Source organism: Euwallacea similis, unplaced genomic scaffold (genome assembly GCF_039881205.1).
Source record: "Euwallacea similis isolate ESF13 unplaced genomic scaffold, ESF131.1 scaffold_42, whole genome shotgun sequence".
In the NCBI taxonomy this organism is placed as follows: Eukaryota; Metazoa; Arthropoda; class Insecta; order Coleoptera; family Curculionidae; genus Euwallacea; species Euwallacea similis.
The window spans coordinates 361940-389829 of record NW_027098667.1 but is presented as its reverse complement, the minus strand read 5'-3'; the positions used below and the strand labels follow the sequence as shown (position 1 = coordinate 389829).

Here is a 27890-nt window from a genome sequence, read left to right as displayed (position 1 = left end):
ACCAATTATTATTCTTCATCACTATCTTCATTAATAATCACTGTTGTCTTAGTTTTTTCAAAAATTGAAGATAAAATTGCGGCTGGTCTTAAAATACGAGATAAATATCGTCCATAAAACAAATAGTAAATAATGGCAGCCACATAGGAACAACATCCTACAGTACGGTTGCCATTAGGACAATCACAGCAATAACGTCTTATACTTTCATAGTATGTCCCATTTGGAACATAATCAATGTAAATACGATAAATTTTTCGGTTTATGTGTCGTGATTTTACTTCTGCTTTTAGTATGTTAGTTGCTTTTTTTACGTAGTTTATTGATAAATTATCATTATCCATTAACTCGGCCAAATAAGAAACAGCTACAGTAAATTGATATGAGCCAGTAAAAAATACTTTCAACTGGTCTTCATTTAAGCGAGGAAAATCAAGAAAGTCATTTGTATTGAGCTGTTTGAATTTAGATTTTCTGCGATTCCATTTTTCTACTGAAACTTCTTGACTCAATGTATTAGGCATGTTTAATCTATTATCTATATATTGCACTATAATGTCATTCAATTCACTGTCTGAACCTAATATTTTATTATATTTATTATGCAGAAAACCAACAATTTTGCATAATCTTTCCATTTTAGGCAAAAGTGCATTATGAACTTGATAATGTAAAAGTTTATATTGTTGACCAATAATACCATGCACAGCTTCGATTATCTATCTGACTTTAATGATTTTACGTGATATATTAGCTTCCTCTGACGTTAGTTGAGTTCGGTCACCTTACATTGCTGGTATAAACACTTTGAAACCTTTTTGAGTTAAATTCTCTATAACATCCAGAAATCCACGACCAGCAATAAATATATCATCTGGTAACAGAATGGAACTTATGTCTGCTGGATCTTCTAAAACCACTTTCATTATTGAAGCATCGTTTTCAGTGCCATAGAAAGTGTCCAGCGAAATCCACTACTACACCGTTTGTTGTACATATAGCAAAGGGCTTACATAAATGAATTGTTTTTATCCGGAATAAGATTTTCTTTGATAATTATTTTTACTTTTTTGATGCCGAATATAGGTACCATCAATAATTAGTATCAGCTGATTTTCGCCTAAATTGAATAGTTTTTTTGCGGTTCGATAGTGTTAGCTATGATGTCTTCACGTGAAATGGCACTATATCCGAAATTAAAAGGTAAAATGTCTCTTTCAAAACCTTCAATTATTTCATTGAAAAACTCAAATACCCACTGTGCATGTTTTATACCAAAAATGTTGGCAATAATTTTATTGGAATTTCTAGTTCTTAGTTTAAATAAGAAGATAAAAAGGGCTTGCAGTATTGATCTTGTGTTAGTATCCCTCATGGAAGTGAGTAATCGTCTAAGATTTAGTATTATATTATCCCATGATAAACCAGTCAACGTTTTCACTTGATGCTCCGACATATCATTGCGATTATTAATTCTTTGAAACATTGAAGATTGCGTTTGATTTGATAGTAAATACAAAAACATCTTAATTTCAGATATATCAATCGCACTTTTATGAGACACAATATGCAAATTGGAAAGTACATCTTCATAAAAGCTTTGTCCTATTAAATGATCGCTACAACAACGATCACCTTTTGGTATGAAAATGTGTTTTTTTGCAAATACTTCAATTCTTGTTTCTAATGAAATTACATTAAGATTTTCTTTTTTATAACAAATAATACAATGTGCGTGAGTACAAGTGACGCGTTTAAACGGAAGTTCTACGTAATCTTCGGGCAGCTTATGTTCCAAATTATAATCACTATCATCACTGGTAAGAGTCAAATCACTACTTCCCAAGGATGAACTAAATTGCGATTGATTCGTATCTTCCGTAGCAACAGACGTTCTTTCGCATTCTTCCACAGGCAGTTCTTGATTCATTTCGTCTACAGTTGTTGGAATTTCAACACTCTGTTCTGTCCTTGGTGTATTTCGATATTTCAGAAGTCTGCATTTATTGCAAAGAGCATCATTGATTGCAATTTTTTTATTGCAACATTCACTGTAAAGTCTAGCTTCTTCTTCTGATTTAATTATTTTTTTATAACCCACACAGGATCGATTTCGAAAATACTTGGAACAATTTTGGCACTTGTCAGACATGTTTTTGATTCAAAATTACTTTATTATATTTAATGAATTATTGTTTTAACCACTATACGAAGTTAGCGTTATAGCGAACTCTGTTTAGTCCAGATGGTGTGACGAATGTAGTTTGATTCACGGACTGGATAATCACACGAGAAAAAGACGATTTAAACTAACTGACAACTTTGGAAACACGAGATATTCACGAGTCACAAGAGATTGATGAATGATTGAGTACCAACACTGATATGAAGTTATGCTTCCTTCTGTTCGTACTTTGTATCCTTTGGCAGAAATGTCTGTCATCAATTATGTTGATGACAACTGTAGGATACATCGCGCAAACATCGTGAAGGACTGGTATCACGAGCATCCAGACATAAATAATCTTCCCTGGCCTGCATATTCATCAGACCTAAACCCCATAGAAAATTTATGGGGTCTAATGGTTCAAAGGTGGCACAATAACAATGAATGTACTACCGAAGATTTGGTGGCACATTGCAACCAAATCTGGAATGGGGTTAGAGGTTCACCCTTGTGTCAAAATCTTGTGGGTTCAATGGGCCGGAGGCTACAAGACGTCATCGACGCCAATGGGGGAGTAACCCGCTATTAGAATTGTTTTTTAATTTAGTCATTTATTTATATAAATTTTAAGTTTATTTTCTCTCGATCGTACTGTATTTCCGAAAAAAATGTGTCTTGAAATTTTTCCTTTTAACGTACGCATTACGAAAAACGCTATTTATGTTATCTTTTGTCTAAAGAACTTTTGCGACATAAAAATCACTTGATTGTTAAGTGAGAGGTAGGAAACAGTCGGGCTAGTTAATTCCTAATTCCCAGCAAAATATTATTGTTAATAAAAGTCTTGAAGTTTAGTAAGTTGTACTACAGTGTTCTGTAAATTGTTGGTCTTGTATATAATTGAATTTAACATGTATTTTTTTTAGTTTTCATCTTAAACAATTATATAGCCATATCAACTTTTGCAATTTACAAAATTCAATGTTAATATAGTTAAGGTTGCATACAATTACTAGCAGAATTGATTTATTTGAAATTATCATCCTGAAAATATTCCGGCAAACTTGGTATTCGATGTAAAATTCTAAATTTATTAGCTTGACAGAACGTTTTTGTTGTGGATCATTTTTTGTTAACTGATAAGGTACAGTTATATGGCTATTTTGCCTTACATTGTAAGATTTAGATATGATTCATCATCTATTGTACGTGTCAAAATGACGAATACCAAGTTTAGCCATATCAGCAACTAATTACTATAAAAGGCAAAACCATGTAAACCAACAGTTAGTTATAAGTTGACATTCAAACTAGATGTAGTTATCTAAAAGAATCTTGTATCGCTCTAATGAATAAAGTTTTAATATTTTTTTAAAACATTAATTTCACGATCAGAAGTATAATTGTACCTTCGCTTGGAATACGCGTCAAGCGGTTTTGAATCTTAGCGTGGTCGATCACTTTTGTGGCCGATAGTACATTCATGTCACTAGGAACTTTTTTTTTGCAATGAGCTAAGGAGTCACTCCCTTCATTTACGGACACATGTTTTGAAACACACTGTATAATAAATTAGTTTACTTACATGGCCACAATCTATTTTATGTTTTGGTTACATTATTAAATTTACATATGGAGGTACGAGGTAAGTTGTAGTTGTTTGGAGTAAAGCCGACTTCTGCTGATCTGGGTGCTAATTTATTATCTTTTGATAGTACATCTATCGCTACTATTACTATTTAGTAGCATCTAAAGCGTGGTATGCATATATTTATTTTTGATTTGAAAATTCGTATAAGTGACGTATCCATCATGTATTGGAGACGATCCGTCGTGTCTCAACACATACCTACGCCCATTACATTATCAATTACGTCAAAATGAGCATCACGTATGAATATGTAGCCTTAAGTATCTAAAAATGAGTGAGTTCCATGGGGACCGTACTTACATCAATGAGATCAGTAGATGAAAACTTACAGAGATAAGGGATTCTATCGACATCTTACTAAATGGACCAATTGCGAAGGCAAGAGGTTTCTGAACTCTCATGGTAAAAATCAATACCATGAATTTGATTTTAGGAGTCTCGTCTGGCCAATTGCTTTCCCAGACTGAGTGGGACAATTTCTGACTCTAAAATCGAATAAGAGCAGAAGCTTTTATGAATTCTCGATGATATGTGCTTACCAGAATTAAAAGTTCATCGGCATGGTAATAATACAAAGAAAGCCTTAACAACATGCTTATTGAGAAAATGGTTATAGATGTGACTAACATGAAATTCATTTCGTTCTAATTAAAAGATAAGGTTAGAGATTATTGTGATGAGAAGGGAAGTTACCAACCCCTGAGACTTGCGTGATAGCGGAGGCAATTTGCATTGAGCTCTGAATAAAATCCAACACCATAGGATAGGCCATGTTCTTGTTGTAAGTGTTAACATATCTAAAAAAGTGACAATAATCCAAAAGTGGGTTATATGTAGAACGTGTTTGTGACTTGCTGAATAATATTCTCATGTCTGACAATGAGGTGTTTAAAAAATAAGAAACCAGCCAATTCCTCATCCTCAATGGCATTCAAAGTTTGATATTTCCGTTTGAAATGCTGAAAATTCCTGAACAAATGATCTAGCTTTCTTAGCTGTCTGCAGGGATAGAGAATTAAACTGATCATGAGGATATCGATGACCATTACAGAATTAGCTCCAACTAAAGCATCTATAGATTGAAAAATATACGCCATCTAAAAATGATAATATTTGATTTGTTCATATGAGCATGTAATTCAATGGACCTTGTAATGCTCTTGTGCATCAAAAGGAAACCAAGAGGATAGAGGCAATTCTCTTACAATCCGGGTTACATTTCCATATGTTTCTTCAACAGTTCCAACCATAATGGGTTTTAGAAAGTATAACAAACATACGATAAACACGTTGTAAATGTAAATCCTATACTTCCAATTGACGTTTTCAATGTTCTTTTTATCAAGTTTTTGAATCTTAAATTTTGGAATATTATATCATGAAAACTAAACCATCGCTAACTCTACCAATTCATCATCAATAGGGTCTTCGTTTACCTCATCTTCAATAATTGTCTTAATAATTTTCTTGAAACTGGAACTTATTAGTATTATCAATTTCTTACTGATAGTGACGGTGTATAGTAAGGTAATACATAGGTTCAAAGACATCAGATCTTTTTTAATGGGGTTTTCGTTCAGAATCAAGAATAGTTGTATGTATTGCGTGACTATGAATCCGGCCCAATAAACAAGTATTATGTTGGAATAAAGGTGATAAGCGCTTCGCATCTTTTTGTTTTTTGGAAACATAAACTCCGACGGGAAAATTCCCAACATAGAGCATCCTTTTACGGCTATTCTCAAGTTTTCGCATTTGGGATATATCTAAAAAAAGTTTTTGGGATAGGGAACTAATATCTAAAGAGATTTTTTATAATTAACAGGATTTTTAAGATTGACTTACGATCATATTTTTTGGTAGTAGTAGCTGTAGTTATCACCCGGCAGATGCAAATATGTAACTGCCAATAAAGTGGGGTAATCAAACTGCGGCGCAAATCATATAGGTAATATAGTATTGTATTGTATACAGCATGTCCATTATTCGCGTCTTAAAGGAATTTAGTGTTAATTTAAATGCTCAAAATAGTAAGTAAGGCAAATTCAAATGCTAGATGTTTTTTGGAAACGATTTTTTCTATGTTAGAATAATTCAAAGATTGATTGCAACTATTTCTACTATATGGTATGTGAAGAAGGTAATTACATAACAAAGGCACGTACAGTAATGCATTTTTTTATTAAATATAAAGCATCATAGCTGTCCACACAGTTTCTAGTGTAAATAATTTACATGTTGATGAAAACCCGTTTAATTGAAATTTAGGTACTAATGTACGCTAATAGAATCTAATAAGAATGTTGGCAAATGCTGTAGTGAAACGGCAATTTCATTTGCAACAAAAACCAAAACTTTTCAAAGTAATTTGTGCCTTTTACCTTTACTTCAATTTATGCGCTTGCATAATTTGGTTTTCTTCCCAAAGAAAAGACCTTCACTCACGGGGTGCCTCCAACTGGCGCCTATCTGCAAGACTGTGCATGGAGTTCGACAGCTATAAAGGTTCCGGAGGAGGCCTAAATACCCCACCTTCCACCAATTTTCTTTTGGAGGATACCAAAGTGGTAGCACTCTCTCAACCCATCTAAGAAAAGGATTTCTCTGTAGTCATATTAAACTATATTATTTTCCTCTATAACTTTTTTGGGAAAATACTTGAAATAAACAAAATTCATTCACACTAATGATCATCACAAGAGATTACGAAGAATCTCAGATCAGGCTCATATTGGTTTCGTGTTTCATGGCACATATTAGACAGTCATGAAGGGAAGGAAAGAAACACATATAGGATTTGCATCCTTTTAAAAATTTCGCAACTTGAGAAAAATATTCATTGGTAAGGCGACAGTTATTTGCGACATACTGTATAATAGTCTGACGATAATAAATTATAGCATTGTCCTTTTATTTAGTTAACATTTTAATTCTTACATATATATAATTATATACAAATTATATTAGTATGTAAGTAAGTGCCTAGTTACTAATTCATGACTCTATTATAACTTTAGTCTATAATTACTATTACTTTGGTCACATTGCAACAATAGGTTTTCATCCTTGATAAGAAAATCTATTCGATTTTGATATCTATATATTTTATAATTTAATTTGCTTATATTGTATTAATGACTGACCTCGGAACACAACTATTCCTTGAAACCGAAGGACACTTAATGGCAATACAAAATCACGTTGTGCCAATCCAGAACTATCTGAAACAAGTCATTCGGAACGTAACGGTGACGAACGATGAATGCAGATATGGACGTAATGCATCTGAAACTATTTAACACACCACCGGAGGCTATCAAGCGTTTGCAGAGATGAAGTATAAGGAGCGACAGGTCTTGCACACATTGCCTCGGTAAGTGGCTGGTAAGCTGGGTCTCCTTCAAGTGGGCAGGATCCCCTACTATAAGTACGTACTGGAGTCTGTTTTGGAGAGCGAAAGCTATAGGCTGTACTGGAACCGTACAGTTCTCATAGACCGCATGGTATGTCACAATAGACCAGACATAATACTTGTGAATAAGACTCTTAGACATACCGCCCTGATTTACGTAGTCATCTCGAACAACAATCTAGTGACAAAGCAAAATGAAAAAATCCATAAATAAAAAGATTTGCAGGAGTAGATCGGAGAACAATGAGGAATGTGGACATATATTTCCGAAAAAAATTTTGACTAATCTGAAGGATCTGGGAGTTGGCAAAAATCTGTTTAACACTATGCAGAGAGCACGGCGCTTTTAGCAACAGCGCATACTGTGCGCATATTTTTAGAAAAGAAGGCACTGCACAGTCCCATCTAGGACCTGCTATCACCATGCAAGCCCTATCGTATATTAATCATCCTTTTGATAGTTATGGTATCTGGGACTAGGCAATTCCCTCCTTGCCTTCGCTCGTAAGGGGAATGAAAAAGCATATTCTTGTAACATGATAATTAAAAAATAATTCATTAATTTCAATTTATAATTTAATAATATACAGGGTGTTTAAAAACTGCACGACACTATTTCAGATACGTATTTTCTAGTGCAAAATAAAACAAAAAGTTCATATGAACGTGGGTTCTATCTCGATCAGTGGCGGAGTTACAGGGTGTCAAAGTGTAAGAAAATATTAGGCTTTTTGTTATTTTGATTGACCTATTGCAGATAGAGTTTTTAAATTTTATACGTGTACTAGGTAATGGGTGCTGCTTAAAACAAGACTAAATTACCTTCAACTACTATAGAGGGTATTGCATTTTCTGAGGTCTTGCTCCATAAATTCCTTTAGAAAAATTTGCTACTACGTCGTCACTGACGTATTCTAATATTTTTCTTTAATTCTCCTATCTATTACCTATATTTTATCTCTCCTGAGTTTTGGTCAAATTATGTTCAGTTTCCTCATAAATTAATTACTTACTGAACTTTTACCTAGTACGCATATAAAATTTAAAAGCTCTATTTGCAATAGGTCAAGCATAATAAAAAAAAACAAATATTTTCTTACACTTTAACACCCTTTAACTCCGCCACTGATCAAGATAGGACCTATGTTCATATGAACTTTTGACTTTATTTTGCACTAGAGAATACGTATCTGAAATAGTGCCGTACAGTTTTGAAACACACTATTTACAGGGTGTTTCCAAAAATGTGGGCAATATCTCGGATATGAAAAGTATTCGTGAAAAGATTGTACTTACGCTTATAAGTTGATTTCCAAAAACTTACCCCTACGAAAAAACAACCCTTCAAAATTTTATGCCAAAATAGTATTTTCTAAATAACTTTTCTTTCAGTTGATGAAATCTAATGAACTTTGGATCACTTGTGTATCATACCAAGGTTAATAAGATAGGATCTAACATTTCTTTCTACATGTTCAGGGGGGTGAAGGGGAGGCTACCCTCAACTTCTTTACCCCTAAACTTTTAAGATCTTGGGTTTTTTTAACCGTAACGTGGTTTATTAGATTTCTGGCGTATCTAAGAAAAAAAAGGTACTTTTGGTTGATGCACGTAAACTGAACCGTTTTCCTGAAAAACAACATTTTGTAAAAGGATGTATTTTACAAAAGTAATGGAATATTGCGTGCATTTTTTACTCTATCACCTAGATATCAAAATAAACAACATTTTTTTTGTGTCAAAACTGTGAAAAATAAATTTATTAGTTTGAGTTTGTACTTCAGAGAGATATTTCTTGTGGTGGTAAACTTGAAATTTAAAAATCATTGTTCATTGAAAATGGATTACACATTTAGTGAATATGCCAATATGTATTTAATGTACGGTCTTGCGGAATGTAACGGTTTAGAAGCCAGAATACTGTTCCAGGAAAGGTTTTTTAATCGTAGAATTCCAGATGGAAAAACATTTGAACGTGTTGACCAACGTTTACGAAAGACTGGTAATTTTTTTATATGATTCAAGGAATAGTTATTTATTGCAATGTATTGTAGGAAAAGTTGCTAAAGTCGCTACCAACGCCGGAGTCCAAAGAACTATTCGTAGACCGGCGTTGGAAGAAAACATATTAGATGTCGTATTTGAAAATCCTTCAACTAGCGTTAGAAAATTAGCAAGCCAATTTGTTACCTCTGAGAAGACGGTATTTAACGTTCTTAAAGAGCAACTGTTGCATTCGTATCATGTTCAAAAAGTTCATGATGATCATGATGATCTTCCACGTCGATTAGAATTCGCAAACTGGATGTTACAACAACACACGAATAACAATAACTTTATCGGAAATATTTTGTTCTCTAACGAAGAAGGATTTATCAGAAACGACATAATTAATTCGCACAACTTACACACTTGGTCCGCTGAAAACCCTCATTCCACTGTTATTGGCAAATATCAGCACCAATTCAATTCAATTAATATACTATATATAACATCTTTATTTCATTATGAAATAGGCTATCGACCGTTGTGGTCTTTCTGCCTGTGCAATAGATTAATTTTATAATTAATTGTATTATATAGCTTAATTATACCTATACTACATGCTTGTCATAATCTGTGTCACCAGGAGTACTCTTAATTTAGCCAGTATCAATATAAGAAAGAGGCAAAAACCTGAAGGAATGAATTCCTTTAATTATTAAGATATTCCAGTAATGTGGATTCTGGAATATCGAAGGGGATATGGGAAGGTATATCGGGATTGTCTATCTGATATTATGAGTGAAAGAGGACTCAGTATAGTCCAGTTGTGTAAATTTATTTTTCCATTTTGTTTGTAGTAGCGTCAGTTTCTCAGTTATTTATGTCATTTGTATCTTTTCGTACAGGTATTCGTTTGAAGGGTTGTGTAGGGGGTTATGGGGGCTGTTTAATTTTTGTTATTAGTCGAAGTGCAATTTGTTCTGTGGTTTGTATGTGCTTTTTCATCTTGTTAGAAGCACTTACCCTCAAAATATGTCCGTAGTCGAGTAGCGGTCTACAAATGGATTTGTATATTTTGGTTGCTGTTGCAGTACTTATTCCTCTGTCGTTGTACGTAAGTACTCTGAAGTATTTAGTTCTTTTAATAATTTCGGTTCTTATGTTCCTATTATTCTTATGTGCCTATTTTGTAAATTTCAGTTTCTGGTCTAGAATTATTCTTAAGTATTTTACGTCTTGTTTTGGTACCGTTGTGTCCGTCCATTAGAATTGTTAAGGAGTTATCTTTAATTCGATGGTGTGGTAGTAATAATTGATTCTTTGTGGCGTTCGGTATTAATCTCCATCTGTAAAACCATTCTATCGTTTAGTCTGTTATTGTTTGAAGTTTGGCTGCGGCTTTTTTATATTTCTATCGTGTACAACGAGTGACGTGTCGTCCGCATATTGTAGCACATACGCAGTTTTATCGACGTATTTTTTGTCCCGTCTGTTTTCATTGTATTTGTCATGGCAGTATATGTTGTAAAGAAAAGGTGAAAGTGGTGACCCTTGCGGGAGTCCTTGTTCGGGGGAAAAAGGAAAGGATAGAGTGTTGTCAATTCGTACTTCCAATTGTCTGTTTTCCAGTAGGTTCTTAATTGTGTATAGTAAGTATTTTGGTGTTTTAAGTTGGTGCAGTTTGTATAGGAGTCCTTTGTGCCAGACACTGTCAAATGCTTTGTTTATGTCCATAATCAAACAGGCTGATTTGTTGTTGGAGAGGTGTGTTGTTTGTATATTGTTAATTAGTACAAAGAGTGGGTGTATTGTCGAATGCTTCCGTTTAAAGCCAAATTGATAAGTCGGTATGTGTTGTCCGATCAGTTTTTGAAGTCTGTTCTTCATAATATGTTCGAATACTTTACTCAACACTGGTAGTCATGTAATTGGTCTGTAGTTTTTTGTTCGCGTATTGTCCAATTCGCTTTTTGGAATTGGAATAATAATTCCCCTTTTCCATGTCTCTGGAATTGTGTTTGTCGCAATGCAGTTGTTGAGCAAATCCAGTATGGTTTCGTGGGTCTGTGAAGTCGGGATCTTTAATACTTTAATTTTAATATTGTCTTTGCCTGGTGCTGTATTTTTCATATGTGTAAGTGCTTCGTCATATTCTACATTCGTAATTGGTTGATATGTGCATTTTGCCTCGTCAATGAAGTAACTGTCGTACCAGTCATTTACTCTCATCCAGTTGTGTATATCAAAGTTAGGGTTGTTTGAGGTTGAAAAGGCTTTCTGAAAATGTCTAGCAAATGCGTCGGTTTTATTCTGATCCGTGTGCTGTTCTGTTCCGTTTTCCTCTATTGTACCACTGTTATTAGTTTTTTTGTAATGTGATAGTTTTTTTTTGCCAGTATGTTTTCCCTTTGACCCGTTCAATTTCCTGGCAGGTCTCTAACCATTTCTCTTGTCTAAATTAATATATCAGATATTTAATATTTCGGTTAAGACTGTTGAGTTCCTTTTTTAGTTCATGGTTTTGAGTTGTTGTGTAAAGTCTATATAGTTCTCTTTTGTTTGTTGATCAGTCTTAAGATAAATTTGGGTAGGGAGTGTTGGTAGAAGGATTTTTTTGTCGTGGGGTAAATTTTTCTATTGCTAGTGAGATTTGATTTTGTACATTTCCTATTGAGGTGAGTTCTGTTTGTGATTGTATGTGTTCGTGTACGAGTTTCCGTACTTTATCTGTGTCTGTTTTGTTGAGGTCTAGTTTATGTGCTTTGTTCTTCTGGGGAATTGTTTGAGTCTGCCTAAGCTCGATGTTAAATGTTATTGCTAAGTGATCCGAACCAAGTTCGTTTGTTAATTGTACGTTGTTTATATTATTTGTAAGGTTACTTGTATGAAGAAGTACGTCTGGTGTTAAGTCTGGATTCCTCGGCATAAGGAATGTGGGGGATGTATGTTGTTTTACAAAATCCGAATTTGTTACGAATTTGTTCAAATAAGACGTTTTGTTTTAGTTGAGGTTGAAGTCTCCTATAATTATCGAATATTTGTATAGGCATGTCTTCGTTAGTATATTTTGTTCTATATGAGAGTGGAGGTGTATGTATACTAGAAAAATATGGATGAAGTTATTCAGGTAGGGAACGGTGAAGAGTAGGCAGTCATTCAGGGGATTATTAGGGGCTGGGGGGTTTGCTTTACCCAGTTTTATTTTCGGATGCATCAGGGTCAAGGCACCACCTCTGGCGTTGTTAATAGTATTGCCATGCTTACATATAGTATATTACCAGTCTCTATATGTCGGTGTCAGTCTCAGTTTGGTTTTTGTTTCTACAAACATACCGCAGTCAGTGTCATTGCGTTCTATATAATTATAAATGAGATGTTTCTTATGGTTTATTCCGTTGATGTTGGCATAGAGTATTTTCAAGTTGAATGTTCTAGATTTGTAATTGTTTGTTTGAGCTGTTCTATAGGTTCAGTTAAGGAATTTGTTTTGGGTGACTGCAAATCAAACATTAATATATATGTCGGAGATTTATTAGTCCTTAAGTTAAAATTGTACCATTAGAACCGATAATGGATGAGGGGCAGGCTGACAAAGCCATCTTGAAGATAAAGCATTGTCAAACGAGGTCACTACTACCGACATAATTAAGTGCCCACGTATGGGATTTGTCCATGGAAAACAGGGATTAGCAGGTACTCCCCTTGGGTCTTAAGGACCACCCGATCGGGGAAAGTTAAGAAAGGAATCAAGAACAAGTAGTTAAGAGATATAAGGGCGGAAGAGCGGTCGAGTAGTAGTGAATTCGTTCGTTTGCTTTTCTACTTTTGCTTTTTCTATAAAATAATACAACGCTAAATATGGAAAACGTTCCTAATGTTACCCCGACATACACATACATGAGCCAAAGAAAACAACCGAGGAGTCTATTTCGAAATCGTCTATGAATTTTTTATGAAGTTTTTTAAGCAATTCTTCCCTATTTGTATTGGTGGTTTTGTTGATTCGACTTTATTATTTATTTATTATGAAGTCATGAGTTGTTATAGGTGAGTGAATTCGACTTTGTGTCGTCGTTTCTTTTGACATCTCGGCTGTTTTCCTGTTGAGGCACTTAATTTTGACATTTAGAATACCCTCGATTAGAGTCATGGGTCTTTTTGGGCACTTCATGCTCCAAGCTGCATGGTCGTTGGGTTTGCAGGTGGCGCATCGGATTGGGAGTGACGATGTACAGGCTGCCGTGATGTGTGATCTCTGACACTTGTTGCATCTCAAGGGCTGTTTGCAGTCCTCAGTCTTATGGCTGAATGTGTTGCATTTGCTACATGGAGCGGGGAGAGGAGCTGGTGGTTTGCTTTCTACAATCCTGAAGATGTGTCCCAGAAATTGTATGGCTCTGTCGTTCATCAATTGTTCGAAGGTTTTAAGATCACCCGTTATCAACCTCATCATTGATGTTGGTGTGCCTCTTTCCCTTGACATGATTCGCTTGCAGAATCTGATCTGTAAGTTACGTTTCTTCAATTGGTTTAGGAACATCTCGTCGGATATGTCGAGGTTTACCCCTGTGGCCACCACTGAGTAAGAGAGTGTGAATTGTCTGTTGGAGTTTTTGTTCCATTGGCGTTGTGATGTGTTGGAAGTTCGATTGATTTTGAATTCCGTTATTTTGTTGTGCTGTTTTAGGACTGTCAATGTTTTTGTTGCTTTTTCTACAGTTTACAGTCTACAGTTTTCTACAGTTTGTCTTTATTAGAAAGCAAGTATCCTTTTTTATAATGATGTCTGTATTGTCTGCGTTTGTTTCCTCCCACTTGAGTGCCAGTTGGATCCTGGTAGTAGTTGGCGGTACATAAACTGTGAAAGAGTGAGTAAAAGTTGGAAACCTTTGCAGTTGTTTCATGCTTGTTGTTGATGTTGTTCTGGAATGTGTTGCTGTGGAAGTGGAAACTTGTGCTGATGCCTCAAATGCTGGCCTTTTGGTCTGTTGTGCGGGGGATGTAGGGTTAGAATTGGTAGGGTGGCATTGGGTTTCCTGCCCCTTTTCCTTGTTCTTGCTTTTTTAAACTCCTCATCCTGTAATCTGTCTGATTCGGACTCCTGGGAGCTCTCAGGGTCCATTATGTGGGTGGGATTGAACTATTCCTGTGTTAGCTCTGCTTGTTGCTTGTTAATTAGGCTGTATAGAGATAGTTTATATTCTTTATCGCGAAACTAATAAAAAATTGTTTTGTACTGATCGCACTAGCACGACTCCGCACGGTATTGGACTCACTTTTCGTCTCTTCAATTAATATTTGGGCAGGAATTTTGGGACAATTTCTAATTGGTCCATTCGTATTGCCAATGTGGTTGGATGAACTACATTATTTGGGTTTCCTTCAAAATTCACTACCCGCTTTATTAGAAGAAGTTCCTCTTGAAACCCGTGGTAATAAGTGGTTCATGCATGATGGTGCTCCTTCACATTTCAGTGTTGAAGTACGAAGATATTTAGATAATGTTTTTGCAAATCGGTGGATAGGTCGTGAAGGTCCTGTTACTTGGCCGCCTCGATCTCCAGATCTAAATCCTTTGGACTTTTACTTGTGGGGACATTTAAAAATTTTAGTATATGCCACTCCAGTAGAGAACAGAGAAGAATTATTAGAAAAAATACGTTTTTATTGTCACCAAATTAGAAATAATGTCCAGGTATAATATTATGGGGAGTGCAACAGTCTTCCACACGTGGAGCTCAAAAATGTGTGAGAGTTAATGGCAGTCATGTTGAATTATTATGAATATTCAAATTTGTTTTCCATTTTTTTATAATTTTGTTTGTAAAATTTGACTTTTGTAAAATATATCCTTTTACAAAATGCTGTCTTTCAGGAAAATAGTTCAGTTTTCGTGCATCAACCAAAAGTACCTTTTTTTTCTTCGATACGCTAGAAATCTAATAAACCACGTTACGGTTAAAAAAACCCAAGATCTTAAAAGTTTAGGGGTAAAGAAGTTGAGGGTAGCTTCCCTTCTACCCCCCTGAATATGTAGAAAGAAATGTTAGATCCTATCTTATTAACCTTGGTATGATACACATGTGACCCGAAGTGCATTAAATTTCATCAACTGGAAGAAAAGTTATTTAGAAAATACCGTTTTCGCCATAAAATTTTGAAGGGTTGTTTTTCCATAGGGATAAGTTTTTGGAAATAAACTTATAAGCGTAAGTACAATCTTTTCACGAATACTTTTCATGTCCGAGATATTGCCCACATTTTGGAAACACCTTGTATAGTGACAGCAGTTAGTTCAATATGTTGGATTAAAGCTATTTTTGTAGCTTGTGATAAATCTGATTCGAAATTAATTTTTAGAGTAATTCTAGAAATTAGTTCTCTTAGCCTATCTATAAAATCTAAAGGATTCTCATTCCTATTTCTAGTCATGAAAGCTAATTGTTGTGAGAGAACGTTTCTTGAAATTCTATCTCCGAATTTTTGACTTAAAGCGGGTTTAATTAATTCCCAAGTAGTTAAATCAGATTTACATATAAGAAAATTTCCAGCTTCTCTAATAATTTTTGCTTGTATTAAAGCAAAAATGAATTCCTTTAAACACATCAATTCAATTTACATAATACCTATGATAATATATATCAACGGATCAAATAAAATATTCAAGGTGTTCCGGAGTTCCCACAAATGGTCTTAAAGTTAAAGCAATTTCTTTAGTTTGCGGCTATTGTCGCCATATTGTATGTTTGATTACTTTTTTCGTTAAAACATTCATATAATGATAAATTTGATAAGCTATTACTTAAAAAATCTGCAACATTAGACATTAAAAGTGAATAACATCGAGGACAAAATACATATTTCAATATTACAAAAAAATGGGAAAGGAAATATCACTTACTGAATTTCCTCCAAATTGGTAGGCCGATCGCCAGTTATTGGTTGAAACCAATGGCCAGCCCCTCCTTTTTTTTTGTTTCTTCAGAAGTGCTGAAGTGGAACTTCCAAAATTGAAGATTTTCTGGTTTTTGAGGTTCCTACCGACTGTGCCAGTGATGTAATTTGACTTACGAACTTTCTTTTAGAAATGTCTTTATTCAAAATTACTTTACACGAAGGTAACTACTGAGAACTTAACTAGCGAGAAGAAGAATATTAAGTGTGTCTGATTAAAAGGCTTAAAACCATTTATACTGAAGGGAAATCATATGACTGATAACGTACCAACGTGCCAAAAGCAAAAGTCAAATAGAACTTAGAACTTTGGTCAAACCTAATTGTGATTAAATAGGTCTTGTTGCAAAGATGATGATCATATCAGGACTAATTTCTATTATATCACTTGGGTAACAGAGAAAGACGAACCAAAAGAGTTGTTAGCCTTTAAAAAGGGAAAACAACCCCGAAATAGCTCTCTTTCAACTTGATTCTTCTGCCCTGAACTCTCTCGGGGTAAAGTATCACAACATCACCCTTAGTATTAGTGATACCAAGCTGTGAGAATTAGTGCAAACCTTAACTCTGTGCAAAATAAAGTGGTTTAGTAGGAAAAGCGTTTATTTAATCTACTGGATTAGTTTCTCTGTCGGATTGAATACTGATCCTTTCTGCGTGTCCACCGGAAACTATAACGCAGTACGAACCCGTTCGTTCCAGGTGCATGCTACTCTATTGCCGACATCTCAATCAGTAAATGCACGCATACATAATCCTGACAAGTATGTCCAGCGTAAGAATGGTTGCACGTCATTGCGGTGAAAATCCGCTGCATTGCCAACTTGTAAATAATATACCTGAATATATATACAGGGTGTTAGTGAAATAACTTTCGTAAATTTAACCAGTGATTAAGAACATAATTTTGAACAAAAAAGTTCCTTACAACAGGGGTCGTAAATACAACCATTTCCCTGGAAAATCAAAAAAACATTTTCTGAAAATTGGCAACGTCGCCTAGTATTTATTTCATTTTCACACCTACCTAAGTAGCCGCATGAAGTGGGTTTGCTTTTTACACGTTTTTTTTGGGTCTGATAGATTTTACAGTACATAATTAATAAAATGTCCTAAATTCATGGAATTTAAAAATTGTATGATTCTTATTTTATTATTTTGAAAAGCCATTTACCTTGAAATTATTGTTATCATCTTTAATTAACTTAACATGACACATTACACATTTTACACCACTCACATCACATTCAAAAACACAAATTTATTATTGTTTTTGGTACATTACATGTTCTAAATGTTCACCATCTGAGTCCATGCATGCTCGCTCTACTCCGGGTCTCCTTGTTGAACTCTTGAACAAGATTTAAAATTTGTTTTTCGGCTTCAGAACCAACTTTTCTCTGTCGACCTCGTGTTCTTGATATAAAGAAACAATACTCCCTGTATCCAGAAGATTTTGGGAAACTCGCATAATGTTTGTCGAGCTGGAAGTTTTCTTTCTGGATAACGATTACCGTAGTAAATGCGCCGAACTTTTTCAGAATTTTGTAATTCCTCTACATAGATCAAAAGCATGTCATGATACTCGCGTACAGAATACATTGTCACGTAGGTACTATTAATAAGTAGGGATAAAATCACTTAAAGCTCGCCCAAATTAACTTTGCGGATAATTTGTTGCGTGTACCGACAGAAGATGCATTTAGCGAGACCGAAATCACACTAAAATATTAAAAGTATGGAAGGACATACAGTCCATGACAAATTTGAAAAATAAGGGAGGTTTTTGTCTTTTGTCTCTTCTTGATGGTCACTAATGGGTTCCACATGTCCATGGCGCCAGGCATGTTTGCCCAGGATCATATGTCACATAAAATGGGATAAAGTGCAGATGGTTACATAACTCATGTACTATTGAGGTACTAAGTCAATCTGTTTACTGCGCATTCCAATGCCTTATCACTTCACCCGCAACGTGGGTGAGCGACCCTCATAAGGGCCATAAAAAACAACCCTGACGAAAATAAACTTCTCTTCCTCGGTAACGTTCAGTGCGGCGTTGCCACTTACGTTTTTTTTTACCGCTTAAGTTATTAATTAAGTTTTCAATTGCTTTTAGCAATGTTATTGTTGAATTATTTTAAGTTTTTTTGTTACGCGTCAAACAACCAAAATGTGTCAAGTACATTTTTCCACATTTTATTCAAATTTTAAACCTTATTATAGCTTTTCGGTTACCAACTTTGACATTTTTTTTTGAAAAAACTATTAGGTTTTCGACCCCTGTTGTAAGGAACTTTTTTGTTCAAAATGATGTTCTTAATCACTGGTTAAATTTACGAAAGTTATTTCACTAACACCCTGTATATCTTACGGCATTATCAACTTTAAACTTTTAACTAGTCGAAAATATTTTGCTTAAAAGTGTTTTCAGCATATTCAGTGTATTCAGTGTAGTACTAGTAGCTTACTAGATAAAAATGTAAATTAATCATTTTTACAATATAATCATACCCAGCATTACAGGAAAGTCTTGCTAAGACTAAACATTAAAGTGTAAAAAATAATCATTCATTCTGCATCAAAAAGGTCACTTTCTTCTTCACTATCCTCTTTAACGTTGATTATTAACTAACCTGAACTAACCTCATTCAAGACATGTTCCTTTTCGTACCATTCTTGAATTACATGTTCCGTGTGTTTGATGGTATTTTGCCATATTTCAGGAGTAATTTTATTTAAAGCTTCCTTCGACATCTATAGGTTGCACAACGTTTTTGTTCTTAAAACAGTTTTGAAAATTGGTAAAAACCCAGAAATTTTTTAAAAATTCAAGAAATTTGAAATGTAAACACAGCGATAAAACTTCAAACAAACAAATCACAAAATGATGTTTGAGTAACAGCAACGTCGGAATATTTTGCCAACATAATTTATGGTGCGAAATTTAAATTTTCATAACGACGCATGGTGTTGTTCTATATGGTCCATTAACAATGAAATTACGTCACTTGTGACGTGCAACCATTCTTAAGCTGGATACACTATATGCTATATGTCGCTTTTCTACAGATATTGAATTTCCCCGTCAATTTTAACCAAAGAAGCAAACAATTACTAATTGTAAGTATTTCAGTCTAGAACATTTTATAAAGGGCGTTTCAGGAGGAGATGTACAAACTTCGACATGTTATTTTACTTTTAATTCTAAGCAAAAAAGTTCCTATGAACATAATATTGTGGAACCTGAGTTCACATGACCATCGCGGGCGGGGCACCGGTGTCGTCCAGGCCATTCCTGCCTCTGCCTACCGGCCACACTTACCTTTTCTTCAGTGATACTCGGAGGAATCATCCCCTTCGCCTCTTAACGAATCGAAGAAAGTCTTCTTGTTGCGTCTTGAATTATCGTTGGCCATTCTTTTACTGTATAACGAATTTATTTACGAAAGAAAAAATTTATTGTGTATAATCTTTGTTTGCCAAGGAGTACCACCTAAGTTTTTTCTAAAAAATCCCCTAACAGTACTTTTACAGATTCATCTAGGAAACTTTGGACTCTAACCAGATTACAAGAAAGAAAGTTCTCTCTAGGACATTCTACAACTTAAGATCAATTGTATAATGGGGGCCGTTCTTATGTTAGGTCAACTACAACTAACCTGTGTGTTTCTTTTCTGTTGCCGGATGTTGCACGAACACTTCCCGAACTTACTGTTTAAGGCGTGTCGACTACGAACTTCCGAAGAATCAATTATAAGACCAACCAGTCGGGATCAGTACTTCCTCTGGGATTTCTGTTCGACCCTCCGAGAACCACTTCACAGATTAATTTACGAGAGGCACTTTTTAACGAGTAAGAGGACACATGAATTGGTGGTTAAGAATTAAAAGCAAGGTCTTAAGACACGGGGTGCAAGATTGCAAGAGAGCGTCTATCCTATGTTGCGAGTTCTTAAATACTTAATCTACTTGAGAACGACCATAAGTGTACTTAGACTATAGGGTAGTTATTGGATAAATAACTATTGGCCGCGTTAAATCATAACGTTTGAGAGGCACGATTTGACCTTTTTGTGTTTTTTGGTAATCGTGATTGCATCTTAGTACTAATCCCGTCAGAAAAGCCACTGGGAATTCCACCACTTAGCTCATCTCTTATCCAAGGATAATGGATGGAAAAATCCTGTGTTTGGCGGAAGTGAATCTTAGACTAGTGACGCTCATAGGCGTATCACGAAGATGCTGTACCCGACAATTGCACGTTTTAATTCTAAATTATCCTATATATAACTACATTAAATTAACAGGAATTTACACTATAATCGAATTTCCCGGTTCTAACAGTCTAACTATACTGTTATTTGATAAGGAAATTCGTTATTGTTGAGGTATTTTGAGTCTCCGTAGAGAACGAGAAACATACACTTCTAGAGAGTAGTGAGAATTTTATTGAGTAGATCCTTATGGTACGAGTGAGAAGAATGAACTAACTTACAAAAACTAAAAAACCAGGCCAATGCAATTGACCTGCTAATTAAGGTTCTTAAAAATTAGACAAAACACATGTGCAAGCAACAAGAAAGAACTTTCACCAAGGACTACCCCAGTCTGACATCATAAATTACGGATCCATACCAGATGAGTTCGCATATGGCCCTTCTTAGAAAGACCCCAGAAAATCGCTAAATTCTTGCAACATGAACAAAAGGCAAGCAGAAACAAAACATTCAAAGTACAAGCAGTGTCGCATTATAATTTCAACAACTATATTATGGGAAACCCTAGGCGGTACACTGTAGCGAGTATTTTTCCTTCAACTTTTGGTAAAAGTAAAGGATTAGTTAAGACTTGTAGATTTTGTGGCAGACGTATCCACAACAACAAGTCCGGAAAGACTTCGATTAGAAGTTAATTTTGAAAATGATTTTTTTTAAGAATGCATTTCCACAAATGGTTTTTGATATTCTTAAGAAATTTGGCCGAGGAGGACGCGTCATTAAAAGACATGTTTTGCAATGAAAGTAAATAAAATTTGTAACCAATGGCGCACGTACTACCAATTGCCAGAATCAGGCATAAAAAATGGGGCGCCATTTTTTTTTTTAAACACGATTTCCTTATTTTTTAAATCCTCTAAGATTTTTCAAAAATGTAGGTCTCTTAAGGATTTATAGTAAAGTGTGTCGTTTTCCAGAAATAAAGCTTTAGATATCACGTAGATAATAAATTATTATTGATTAATTGATATAAATTATATCTCGAAAACGATACACTTTACGATAAATCCTTAAGAGACCTTTGTTCCAGCAAAATGGTTGGAGATTTAAAAAATAAAGAAATTTTATTTAAAAAATAGTAGCGCCCCATCTTTTTTTTGTCTGTTTGATTGTAGCAATTGCACACCGCTCTTTACAGATTTTATTTACTTTCATTGCGAAAAATGTCTTTTAATGTCAAGTTTTCCTCAACCAATTTTCTTTAAAATACCAACAACCGTTTTTGAAATATGTACTTAAAAAAATAATGTTCAAAATGAACTTTTATCGCCCTATATATCCTAAACAATGCCTTTTCGAACTTATGTTTATAGGAAGTTTTTTTCTTACAATTAAATGAAGAATAACATGTTGAAGTTTGTACATCTCCTCCTAAAACACCCTGTATTTAACTTTTTTGCATCTCTTTTACATTCCGAGATAACAAAAATGGTCGAACTTCTACAGGATGTCTGTCTTATTTGTGATGATTTTGCTCGCTTTGAAAATAAATTTTTCAGATTGATTTTTATCCTTATATTTTTTTAAATTTTTTATAATTTGACATATTTTCAAGCGACTGACCAGTTTTTTTCGTAATATTAAAGGGACATTTTAAAATTATAGTAATTGATACCTGCGCCGCTTAAACTAGTTTCATTTCTAACTGTTTAGTTGCAAAGTGAGGGTAACTACCTTCATCAGTTAATAAATGGAACCAAAAATATAATATTTGCTTCAGTTCTACACATACAGGGCGCAATTTTCATGCAATCAAACATCTATTTTTTACGATTTTGTGCGCAAATGTTCCTTTATCTTAATTTTTTTATTCTTGAAAGATTTTAACTTACCGTTTACTTTAGAAGATATTCCAGCATATTACTTTTGAATACATGGTACCCATTTTTCGTTTATATCTGAAACGTATCTATCATTTATTTCTGTACAAAATGTATGTTGCATTATATTGGAAAATCTAGTAGACATATGTGATGCAAAAATTTGAAGATACGTTTTCGATGTAAGAGAAAAATGGGTGTCATGTATTGAGAGGCAATAAGTTGGAATATCTTCTAAAATAAGCGGTAAATTCAAATTTTACTAGGGTATAGATAATTAAGATAGAAGAACATTTAGTTTAAAAAATTAAACACGTTCACCATTGGCGTGCTCAAAAAAGTTGGAAGGAGGGGGGGCGGTAATGTATCCATGACCCCCCAATTTTCCCACTCTGGTTTCAAATTTGTTTACCCAAATTATAGGAAAAGTGCGCATTATCGAACTGTGTATCACTCTAACATTTCATTAGAATATGTCAAGAAACACTGATGTTATTACCAAAATAATTTTTTTAATAAATTCAACTATCTGTATAGTGAGAATGAAACGCCAAAGGAAAAAATCGTATACGAAAAGATTAATTATTTTCGCTCAAGGAATCTGTGGTTAGCGGATTGTCCTAAGCTGCAACATACTGTATGCCACATGTAACATGACATTTTAAGCGTTACCCAGCCCCTTTGAGTTTTCCACCCCTGGAAAAATGTGGCAATATATTTATAGACACATATTAGGAAAGAGCACGCAAAAAATTATAAGGAAGCGCAAAGTTTCATTAATATATCTCCAAACGTTTCGAAAATATGAATAAAAAAACCATCCTCCGGAACTAACTTTTCACGCACACCCTGCATATTGAAAATAACATGCCTTTCGATATATTTTTGTTAACATAAAGTAGGTAGAACATGTGGTTGAATTATGTCACTGTTCAGGGACACCTTGTATAGGATGTCCCATTAAAAAAATCGTAATTATAATTTATTGTGACAAAAACTAGAATTAAAATTCATATTTACTTTATCAATATTTTGCTCGATAAAGGAAATACAAGGAGGGGTTTACAATTGCAGAGTTTTAAAAAACACATCATGTATCAAATTAAACCAGGATGGCGACAACTTTTTTACCACTGTCTGAACTTGGTTTCATAAAAATCGAGTACAGGATTGTAAAAACCACATATCCTTTACAACTACAATGGCAACTGACATAAGAGGTATCCTGTACAATGTGGTAGGAATTAATCTGTTTTAACAGAGAAAACCGATTTTCCAATTATATAGAGAAAATCGGCTTAGATGTCATGGGCTCGATTTCTGAGAAATGTTTAATGGTAAAAACCGGCTGATGATATTTTCTACGTTATTGCTAACAAAGATTTAGGGCATTTTTCAATTTTCGGTCATTTCGAAAATTGCCCATAATATTTTTATTTCAAAGAATATCTCAATTCTATAAATATATTCTTAAAGCACTTTTTTAAGTGCAACACAGTAGCTCACTCAGATTTTTATATAGTTTTCCATTTTATCAGAAATACAATTTTTTTTAAATAGAAATCATATTCAAGGGAAGAACCATTGTGATAAAAGAGGAATTGCAGTAGGCTACTACGCAAGCTTTTGCAATTATTAGACCAGTTGAATTAATATTTTAAATAGCTGTAACTCTGTGCGTAAAAGATGTTTACTATATATTCACCTGGGAGGTGTTCAATTTGAACATCTTCGCCAATTATTTTTTTAATTAGATTTAAAATTATTGAAAAAAAATGTTTAATGCAAAATTATTTAAAATTATCTAAAATTATTAATCTTTAACCCAGATGCGCCCAGCATTTTTAAAAAAATTTTAAATGAACTGTTTGATATTATAAAGCCTATTGACATAAAATTAAGTAGAAAAAAAATGTTATTGTAGCTAATAAATAAACAATAGACATCCTTTTAAAAGGACAGTGGGCATACACACAGCAAATTAATATCAAACTAAATCACTATCTTGTTTTTAGTATTTTATTACACGAAACACTGTAAAATAGCACATATTATATTTAAAACAGTAAAACATTTACGATAGTGTGTGGTATGTTACAAAACAGCGCACATGAAGAGCTACTTTACATTTGCGGCACTTTGAAGAAACCTTCTTATGACATATTCTACATCGCGTTTGTCTGTCTTGTTCTTCAATTAGATGATCTAATCTGTCATATCTTGACTCCACATTTTCCAAGGCTGAAGGTCTATGAAACCTTTTGCACAGATTGATTCCTTTATCTTTTTTGTTACTTTGAATCAGAATTGTTGCAACATTTCTGCGAAAAGCCAAATGGCCTAGCTTGCCTCCTTCTTTGCGATGAAGTTGCTATGTATTTTATTCTGCAGGATCAAGAAAATAAGTTATGAGAGGAAAGTACCATTTTTTACCCCTAATGCTTATTTGGTATAAACTAATATTTTGGTCACTTCGATCTACACCTCCCATATTAGTGTTATAGTTTTTTATGCTGTGTGGCTGCTTCACTGGTAATATCTTTCTTTCTTTCTGTGAATAGCGTGAAACTTGATGTAAAGGGAATACACCATAAAAGTTTGAAGCCGTGTGGACCATATTGTTATCAGACCATTTAACAACTACTATAGAGTTGTAACTAGTTGCTCTCAAATCGTAGTTTCCACAATATTTTTTTAGTTCAGCATCAGAAGCCAACTGACAATTTCCCAGTCGATTTTTCCTTATCATACCCGTGAATTTTACGCCTTTTTCTGTAAGTACACTAATTAAAGGTAATGTAGTAATGTTAGGGCTTGTGTAGAGGACAAAATATCCGAAAATTAATTAGTTTAATGTTAATCTATTAGTTCGATAAGTTGTATTCTTCATAAGCCTAGTATTAAATCTGTGACTAGTATGTAAGGAACCCGTGTGCTACGCCTATGGACATTACTCGTTTCTATTGCCACTTTGCCCGTTTGACCAGATGTTGATTCGCATTTCGTTTGATCTTAGACTACCTATGTAATAAAACTCCTCGCCGACCTTTTGTGCGTACTAGAATTTAGACACGTTCTCGATGCTGGTCATAAACGCCCTCCAATAAAACCCAATTATATTGTTAAAGTTAGGCAAGTCACAAGGACAAATCTAGAAGAAGTGCCGATGATGACCTCTTAGTTTCTGGTACGCCTATGTACGTTTACCATTAACTTTAGTATTTAAGATTTTGCAAGAAGAAAAATCGTTCTCTTCTTGTGCGTCTCCGTCGACTCTTAACTCCGTACTTTGCACGTTACTCGTACGCGATTACTTTACTCACGGTTCCTATACACGGTTAATTAGTACACTAGTTAACTTGTCACGAAAAGTTGTTATTTCTTTGTTAAATTACTCGAAATTGTTGGTGAACAATAAACCTTCGTTACCGTTAAAAAGGGTTTTTGTTTTCTTCATTTACACAAACACGGTGTCTCTGAGACCGCGAACTCAGGGTGGTCCTTCGCAAGCATCCAGTCCATTGCTTACTAGACGTATCAAGAATTAAGCCATGTCTAATCAACATCTTGGTACCACGATTCACGAATAAACAGTTTGGTCCTTCGAGACGGATTAAACAAGTAAAAAATTATCAAAATAAATACTGTCTGAAAGTTCACATTTCGAAAGATTAATATCAGTGTACTCTAAAACAACAGAGGGTCTCAAACCTAAGTTCTTGTAGCAATTCTTTATCTCAGATATTGCACCTTGATATAGTTCATACTACAGGATATAACCACTAGCAGAAACTCCTATCCATAGTTCATACCCGTATCTCAGTGGCTTGCCTCGTATGAATTGTTTACAACTGTGTTTACCGAAATAAGGCATAACTTCATCGACACAGTGAAACTGGTCAACAGGAGCGAAATCTAGAAACCGAATGTTCATTTTATCAAAGAAGGGCCGAACCTTGGCAAATTTGTCGTTTTTGTCTAGATTATTATCGTAACAATGTATGTTGGACAAAATATGGTATTATGACAATCTGGAGAAATTTTCCAAAACATTCTTCTTGAAATTGAAATATAGCCGCTCAACAGCAAAATTCCAATAAAAACTTTAATTTCTTCTGTGGTAACATAGGAGTGCTTGTTTTTACTAACTGCATATTTATTTGTGCAAGTAATAAACATATCGATTATTTTCTTATCCAAAAAATTTTCAAATAGCTGTATTGGAGATAAATTATTAGAAGGCAATGAGAAGTTAGGTCACTCAACATCAAGATCCACATTTTCTATATCACGTTTCTCTCACTTATATTGCCTTTTCTTTATTTCATCATAATGATTTTTTGATAAAAGTGTATAGCGGAGTTCAGATAGTGGGATTTTATCTTCATCTTCCCATTCGTTGTCTTCGTCCAAGTTCTGATATTCAAATAGTTCAGCTAGAGCTCGAAATTGCAAATCCGGTAAATTATTGACATCAACGATATATTCATCGCCTGAATCTTCATCAGTTATCACATCGCCCGAATTAATAGGCACCATAATTGAAACATCAATTAGAGTTTCATAATTTTCTTCGTTTTCCTCTATTATCGAAAGAAGATCTGCAAACGTCGCTCCCCTAAAAATGTATTTGTATTAGCTCACTGTCCTTTTACAAAGACACCCATAATTATACCCATGTAGAACTATAACTTCGTAAACTAGAAAATTCAATAGAACTTTATGACAATTATTTGTAAATAGTATTTCTTATAATTTAACAACATTTAGTGCAAATCTAGAGCAAAACTTCAGAATAAACTTACGCTACAATCCTGAAGTCGCAGTAAACATCCATTATCACTTTTTAAATACTAAACATTACACAAAAACCACCAAATCAATAGGGTATTTTACAGTAGAATAATAGTTTATGTTTAAAAAGAAGATAAAAGAGTGCTGCCATCTATAGGAAACTATCTAATTTAATGCTAGAACAATGTAAATAGTGATGTGTAAAGCGTCCTTCTAGAAGAACAGTGGGCATATCTGGTTTAATTTAATCTCAACATGGTCATTTTTTAAATACATAGCCAACTATGATTTTCATTAAAAAAAAAGAAAATTATGTATTTTTTATAAAATCGACTATAGAAGAAAATCTAAGTAAGCCATTGGATTGCACTCGAAAAAATGCCTTAAAAATATGTTTACAGGATGTTGTGGATATACCTGCCAGAGAATCTATAGGTCTTAAATAATTGCAATTTTTATAAAAGCTAAAGAAAAATATTCGCTACAGGGTACCGTCTAGTGTTTTTCAGGACTTTAATGTAAATTCTTGCTAATTTAAGGTAGTTACGCATAGAATAATTTAGAATTAAAAACGTGTAATCTTCGGGTCCAGCATCCTCGTGATACGCCTATGAGCGTCACTAGTTCGAGAGTAACTTCCGCCAAGCACAGGGTTTTTTCACTCATTATCCTTGGATAATAAACGAGATAAATGGTGGAATTTCCAGCGGCTTCTCTGTAGGAACTAGTACCAGGGTGCAATCACGATTACCGAAAGACCCAAAAAAAAGGCCAAATAATGCCTCCCAAACGTTACGCTTTAACGCAGCCAATAGTTATTGGACCA

General features: G+C 34.2%; 1 protein-coding gene across 1 annotated transcript; it reads right to left on the bottom strand.

Moving 5' to 3' along the window:
* Positions 1-785: 785 nt before the first annotated feature.
* Positions 786-5669, bottom strand: LOC136418887 (odorant receptor 67c-like). The gene is made up of 9 exons (XM_066405107.1): positions 5664-5669; positions 5225-5584; positions 4967-5173; positions 4674-4915; positions 4516-4615; positions 4358-4462; positions 4177-4303; positions 1772-2073; positions 786-974 (listed from the first exon to the last, which is right to left on the bottom strand). Exons 1-9 carry the CDS (start codon positions 5667-5669, stop codon positions 786-788), a joined length of 1638 nt encoding a protein of 545 aa, XP_066261204.1.
* Between the last annotated feature and the right edge of the window lie 22221 nt (positions 5670-27890).

What these genes read in the sequence shown, in the direction of transcription:
- LOC136418887 (XM_066405107.1), bottom strand. An exon ending in ATGCACAAGAGCATTACAAG is followed by an intron (nt 4,916 to 4,966) that starts GTCCATTGAATT and finishes TATCATTTTTAG; the next exon opens with ATGGCGTATATTTTTCAATC. An exon ending in CTTCGCAATTGGTCCATTTA is followed by an intron (nt 2,074 to 4,176) that starts GTAAGATGTCGA and finishes TAATTAAATCAG; the next exon opens with AAGAAGAAGCTAGACTTTAC.